The 7072-nt window shown below is 47.3% G+C and overlaps 2 protein-coding genes across 2 annotated transcripts in view; both read left to right on the top strand.

Annotated features, from left to right (window-relative positions):
- LOC106816621 (uncharacterized protein KIAA1109-like) overlaps positions 1 to 5183 on the top strand; it is a gene marked incomplete at its 5' end in the record, with an annotated part of 22430 nt that extends 17247 nt beyond the window's left edge. The window contains 8 exons of the mRNA XM_014821244.1: positions 485 to 739; positions 998 to 1141; positions 1694 to 1820; positions 2091 to 2234; positions 2643 to 2854; positions 3278 to 3432; positions 3773 to 3922; positions 5105 to 5183. Coding sequence (XP_014676730.1) covers positions 485 to 739; positions 998 to 1141; positions 1694 to 1820; positions 2091 to 2234; positions 2643 to 2854; positions 3278 to 3432; positions 3773 to 3922; positions 5105 to 5183 — 1266 coding nt within the window. The remainder of the gene's footprint in view (positions 1 to 484; positions 740 to 997; positions 1142 to 1693; positions 1821 to 2090; positions 2235 to 2642; positions 2855 to 3277; positions 3433 to 3772; positions 3923 to 5104) is intronic.
- Positions 5184 to 6544: 1361 nt separating this feature from the next.
- LOC106816620 (uncharacterized protein KIAA1109-like) overlaps positions 6545 to 7072 on the top strand; it is a 5473-nt gene continuing 4945 nt past the window's right edge. Inside the window, exon 1 of the mRNA XM_014821243.1 lies at positions 6545 to 6640. Within this exon, the coding sequence (XP_014676729.1) occupies positions 6561 to 6640 (80 nt within the window). The 5' untranslated portion in view covers positions 6545 to 6560. The remainder of the gene's footprint in view (positions 6641 to 7072) is intronic.

Below are 7072 nucleotides of genomic sequence, written 5' to 3'. Positions count from 1 at the left end.
GTTTGTAAGTTTACGCCAGCGCACCTAGCGGAAGTGAACTGAATCGTGCATGTTTTCCAGGAAGATTTTCCAATAGATTTTCGAAATATGTTTTTTTTTAACATTAAACCCAATAAATAACAAAAAGCAAACTGTTGGAATCGAACCTGATGCGTAGGAATAAATCACGAAAAATTTCAGCCGGATTCGTGCACGCGCCTATAAGTTATGCAGGAACAAACAGAACGACACTACTCAAATTATTATATAGATAGCTAGAGAGAGAGATGTAGATTACAGCTAGAGGTGGTGTCATGTGTCTATATTATAACTAGAAAGATATGTAGGTAATAGCTAGAGAGGTGTATGAATGATAGCTAGAGATAGTGTCATGTGTTTAGTTTGAGTTATACCTTGTTTGCAGCATGTTTGTTACTGCCAGAAGGAGGCAGACTGAGAGAGAGAGAGCTAGTCTTATATGTTTAAGCTATTCCGTACTTTCTAGGACGTTTGTTATGAGGAGAAGGAACCAGACTTTGTTGCGTACGCGTTCTTCAAGACCAAAGTCGGCCTGCGCAACGCTCTGCAGGACGAAATGATGTCCAACCAATCGGAGGACAAGGAGGCGGTGCTAATCACGCTCACCCGACCAATCATATACGCGCAGCCGATCGCCACCGACAAGGCAATTCTCGTGTGGCTCAACTTCAAGAATGCGTACGATTACTGGAACCAGGAGCGGCAGGCCCTAAATAAAGAGGTACAGAAACACGCAACCCCCCTAGTATTTAATTCGTTAATCACAAATGATGCTTGGCAGGCTACCGTTGGCTTAATGTCGGCGCAACGTTGGTTTGATAGTAACAAGTGATGGGAGAAATTAGTTAACTTGCTCTTGCAATAGTAGGCCTACTACATATACTAGTACGATATATACTGACCTTCAACAGCCAGAGGTCAACCACAGTGTTCTGGGTGCTCCAACCAGCAGGGCTCATTGTTGTCGCCATGGTTACAGGTGCAGACGGCGACGCAGCAGCTGATAGAGATGCTGCCTCCGATCTGGGAGCCGCCGCCGACCAACCAAGCGGTCGGTACCCTGTTCATCCAGGTCACCCTGCAGGACATGGGCATCTGTCTGCCCCTCACCAGCTCCAACCAGGTAGGCTGGAGTGTCAGGGTGACCATCAGATGCATGAGTCTATTGTTACTCCTTCCACTACGCTCAACATTCTACTTCTCACACTAGCTACAAGAGTATGTCATATGATAAAGAAACATGAAAACCGATAAAAATATCAAATAGTTCAATGTGCATTTTTTCACCTTCCAGCTTTCTTAAACTCTCTTATGTCTTGTTAATTGTCTTTCATCTGTCATTGTCATGTCTGTCGTTTTACCTAACTTTCGTACTATCTTTCCTTCTATGTGCCTCTCTATCAATTTATACACTACCCATGTACTTTATTGAGGTTTATTCTCATTCCTCCCAGCCCCCAAGCATCAACACACTTTGCATAGTATGCCACACACACACGCACGCGCACACGCACACGCACACGTACAGACACACACACACGCACGCACACATGCACACGTACAGACACACACACACACACGCACGCGCGCGCACACGCACACGTACACGTACAGACACACACACACTGCATACCTGTGTACCGTACACGCCCTGTAGATCTGTCGTTATTTGCAGGGCATCTACCAGGGTGGGAGCCGGCGGGTGGAGTGGGACCCGACATCAGCCATGGTGCTGACTCTGGAGAGTTCTCGCATATCCGCCTGCAGTCGCACCTCCCTCGTCAGCAAAGGCAAATTTAAAGGTGGGCGTGCGAGCACCCTGATAGTCCGCTGTTATCTAACCATTGCCGTTAGTCTAAACTTTAACTTTTTGTAGTCAATCTGACCTCTATACACTGCTTATGAGAATCTCCTAACTTTACTGAACTCCTAAAAACCTCCTAAACTCCTACTACTTAACCTTACTCCCAACTAAACTCCTAACCCTACTTATCTTTCTGTCAAAGGTCTAGCAAACTCAATATTAAGACTAATGTTGATAAGACTTTTGTTTCCGATGGTGGTCCTCTCAGGTTTCTGTCTGAGGTTTGCGGATGACTTTGAGGTGACGTGGGACGACTGGAAGCCCGACCCTAACGAGGTGCACATGAACCTGTGTGTCGTGCCCGAGGGAACTTACGAGGTCTGCTCCAAGACCGTGCAGTCCGACCCTAAAGGTAGGTCACTCACGCCGCGCTACCCCCGCTGAACTCACGCAGAATATCAAATCAAAGGAATCCAGCGATAGAATTTATTTAGAAATGTATGGGAGGGTAGTAGGGATAAATGCTTATTCAGTATTCGTTTTCAGTGGTTTCCTATTTGTTATTCACCATGTTTCCACATGTTTATGCATTTTATCCTCTTGATTTATCTCTAACAGGGGTTAAAACTTAAAAGATACATGTACAACGACTATATAAATATTTGCTCTCTAATTATTTCAAATATAATAATAATGTTAATAATAAATAATAATAATTGCAATAATAATAATAATAATATCGATAATAGTGATAATAGTAATATTAACGATGATAATGAAGGTTGTAGTAGTAATCACCCCCACCTCCGTCCACATCTAGATGCCGCTAGCAATGCTAAGTGGATCCTCAGCCTACACTGGCAGATGCAGGGTATCGACGTGCAGCTGGACACAAACATCGGCCGCTGTCTCGCTCTTCTCACGAAGACCATGACGATGATGGCGGCCGGCGATGACGACGCGGACAACATGGCCGCCGACGCTGACATCCTGTCCATGACGAGCGACGACTCGGACATGGAGCCAGCACCGGTGAGGTCATAGCTTACACGCTGTCACTAATATCAGACATGGAGCCGGCACCGGTGAGATTTATTCTATGAGACCTTGAGACCCGAATGACAAAAATGCATGAATAACATGTGCCACTGATTGAAAGGCAGCTGTAGGCAATCAGCATTGCAATAAAACGTTCTAAAAACAATACTTATTAATCAGGTGCCTTAAATCTGACGATTTGGCATGCCTTAGTAAGTGGGGCCTTAGTTAGTGGGGCCTTAGTTAGTGGGGCCTTAGTTTGACACACTGATCTAGAAACATTATCCAAGGAGGACATTGTGCATTCACTCATACAGATGAGTCTATTACAGTGTATTAGGGTTCTGCACTATATTAACGGTCTGTAGGTTTTTACGATCATGTGCTTTGGCGTAATAACGGTACGCGGTTCAACAGGCCCCGATGATGCGGCGTCAGACTATGCGGTCGGACGCGCCCCCGCCTGCAGCAGACGACGGCAAGGTAGATGGGCGCCGCTCCTGTCTGGAGGAGCTGGAGGAGGTCAATCAGCAAGCACAGTTCCTCAACTACCTCGTGCAGCACGGAGCGAGGTGAGTATCGCTTACTGCATCCACCGACGTAATTTGTCGCATAATTTACATCGTCTGCCACATATGCATTCTTTGTCATTTTCAGCGTGTCTCAAAGAATTACAACTCTTAGAAATAATAAGGGGAGACTATACATACTAAAATCTTATCCAAAAACTTTTTTTAAAAGAACACTCGGTGAACCATTCACAATTGTGGAAAATCGTCGTCTGTTTCGATTTTTGTTACAGCAAAAAAAATCTTGCAACTAAATTTCCCGCATTCATGATAAAAAAAAGGAAAAAAATCCCCCAAAAATTTTTCTCGAGCGCCCGCCGCCGCTGCTCTTGTGTTTTATCAGAGAGAACACGATCGAGGAAACAAGCGCGCGTGCTGCAGGAGCAGGAGGCCGTCGTCTCGGCAGCACTTCCTCCGCCGCGACATCCTCAACCGCATTCGCCGCCAGAGCGCCCGCGCCATGTCCATCAAGGACAAGAATACAAGACAACAGGCACACCACAAGGGGAGGGGCCACCACTACCGGCGAACGCCAACAGTCCCCCATTCGCCGAGGCTTACGTCGAGCAGTCCGCGCCTCCACACCACCAAGTTTCAGCGGTGAGTGGCCGCAGTCGCGTCGGTTACCGCGACGACGGTTTGACGTGTGCGTATAAAGAGAGATATGAGAAGATTATTACGTGCAATATGCGTATAGAATGTAGAATGTTAGTAGAATGTATCATGTGGAGGTTAAGATATTGCATACAATATTATATGTTGAGCTTACACTGTTGCTTTCAACGTTGCATACAACGTCACACGTCGAGCGTTAGTGTAGAATATTACGATTACAAATTTACATTTCATGTTGATGTAACGATATCGCATGCAATATTACAATGTCGAGCTTACAGTATTGCATACAACGTCATGTCGAGCGTTAGTGTAGTATATAACGATTACGAATTCACATTACAATTCGATGTAATGATATCGCATACAACATTACATACAACATTACATACGTTGAGTGTTAGTGTGAGTGATGCTGCAAGCACAGCTGTGTGAGGAGGGAGTGCGGACCTTACAGTGTAAATCAATGTAGAGCTTTAGCAGTGTTAGTGGAGTGAGGCTGCTAGCTAACAGGTTGTTCCTGCAGCAAAGCTGTGTGAGGAGGCGAGTGCCGGAGGACCTTACAGTGTAAATAATGTAGAGCTTACAGTGTTAGTGTGAGTGAGGCTGCTAGCGTTGTTCCTGCAGCAAGCTGTGTGAGGAGGGAGTGCCGGACCTTACAGTGTAAATAATGTAGAGCTTACAGTGTTAGTGTGAGTGAGGCTGCTAGCGTTGTTTACGTGTTTGTGTGAGTGAATGCTGCTAGCGTTGTTCAGTGTTAGTGTTGAGTGATGCTGCTGAGCGTTGTTACAGTGTTAGTCGTGAGTGATGCTGCTAGCGTTTGGTTTACAGTGTTAGTGATGAGTGATGGCTGCTAGGCACGGGTTACAGTGTTAGTGTGAGTGATGCTGCTAGCACTGTTACAGTGTTAGTGGTGAGTGATGCTGCTAGCATTGTTATCAGTTTTTTGTGTGAGTGAGCTGGGGCTAGCGTTGTTCCTCCCCTGCTGCAGGATAGCTGTGTGAGGAGGGAGCGCCGCGGACCTGTACCGGTGCAGGATGAGAACTGTGTTCGCTCGCAGCGTATCCAGGCGACCGCACTCCGTAGACGTGCCGATCCTCACGCGTGAAAGCTCCGGCGACGCGGACGGCGTGAAGTGAGCACGCGACACACACATTCGTATGGACGGATGGGGGGCATGCGCGCGGCGGGAACGGACGGGGGCATGCGCGCGGGACGGGGACGGATCGGGGGGCATGCGCGCGGCGTGGTGTAAGCATTGGTCGTGTAGTCCGCGGGTTTTATGGTGCGTGAAGTGGGCCACAAAGCAGTGAAGCCTGTGGTCTGATTTTGCAGCAAAGTGTCGTGTGTGACGCTTGTACTGAGTATGCAAGGGTCGTGTGAGAGGCTATAGGTAGGCAGCATGGTCATCAGCAGCAGCAGCATGGGAATCCCATAGCAGCAGTGAGATGGCGTGGAAATAGTGTTTCTAGCTACCTGTGAGCACATCCATTAGAATTGCACAACTATGTAACACAGGGGCTGTATAGATACACTATCCATCCAAATCATTTCATATATTATATATGATATATATATATATCATATACTATATATATATATATCCTCCTGATTATAAATATATATAGTGGTGTAATATATATGCTTGTGTGTATATATATATATATAGTATATATATATGATTCCTATATAATATATATATATATATATATATATGTGTAATATATGGTATAGTATGTTATATATATGATGTGTGTTATATATTATATATATATATAGTCAGGAGATATATATATATATATATATATATATACTATGCTATCGCCACAGTGCATAGTGGGAACGGAGCAGTGACGGTTGCCGTGGGTTACAGCGGGCCATCGATGCAAACGCTGCCGCCGGATTCAGTGTTTGCGGAAGAGGTTGAGGAGTCACCGTCGCCGTCGACGATGCCGCATCCGGCAGCAGAGATACGCGATGGCTACCTCGCGTCGGAGGATGAGGATGCGGGAGCAGACGATCAACGCTCGTCGCAGCATGCTGCCACCAGGTGTCAGCACGGGTCATGCCACGGCTTATCCGCGCGAAATGAGAATGCGTTGTTATTCTTGGGCGTGGGTGTATCAATAACCGAAACCCTGACCCTAACCTTAACCCTAACCCACTCTAACGAGAGTCAATTTAAATTTGCTTTCGTAAGTGTGTGATTGCATATTTTCTATTAGTGTTTCTTTCATGTGTGTATGTCTCTGTATGTGTGCGTGCGTGCGTGTGCTCGTGCGTGCGTGTGCGCGTGCGTGCGTGAGTGCGTGCGTATGTATGTGCATGTGTGCATGCGTGCGTGTGTGTGAGCGTGCTCGCATGTGGCGTGTACTCGTGTTAACTGTCCACTTGTTAATATCCCCAGACAATCCAGCAGCGCGGGGCGGGCGTTGCGGGGCGCCGCAGTAGCGCCACCTACAGCTGCAGCGTCCGCGAAGCCGTCGCTTATCCCGGAGCCGAGCATCGACTTTGAGATGGAGGTGAAGGTCGTGGTGGACAGCGGCAAGTGTGTGCTGCACACGCGCGACAGCCACGATGAGGACATCACGAAGAGGTAAGCATGGAGGGAGGNTGTTACTAATATCAGACATGGAGCCGGCACCGGTGAGGTCATAGCTTACACGCTGTCACTAATATCAGACATGGAGCCGGCACCGGTGAGGTCATAGCTTACGGGCTGTCACTACTATCAGACATGGAGCCGGCGCCGGTGAGGTCATAGCTTACGGGCTGTCACTAATATCAGACATGGAGCCAGCGCCGGTGAGGTCATAGCTTACACGCTGTCACTAATATCAGACATGGAGCCGGCACCGGTGAGGTCATAGCTTACACGCTGTCACTAATATCAGACATGGAGCCAGCGCCGGTGAGGTCATAGCTTACGCGCTGTCACTAATATCAGACATGGAGCCGGCACCAGTGAGGTCATAGCTTACGCGCTGTCACTAATATCAGACATGGAGCCGGCACCAGTGAGGTCATA

Source organism: Priapulus caudatus, unplaced genomic scaffold (assembly GCF_000485595.1).
Source record: "Priapulus caudatus unplaced genomic scaffold, Priapulus_caudatus-5.0.1 Scaffold1434, whole genome shotgun sequence".
NCBI classification, from domain to species: domain Eukaryota; kingdom Metazoa; phylum Priapulida; class Priapulimorpha; order Priapulimorphida; family Priapulidae; genus Priapulus; species Priapulus caudatus.
The sequence above is the reverse complement of the archived record's forward strand: the minus strand, read 5'-3'. Positions and strand labels throughout refer to the sequence as shown.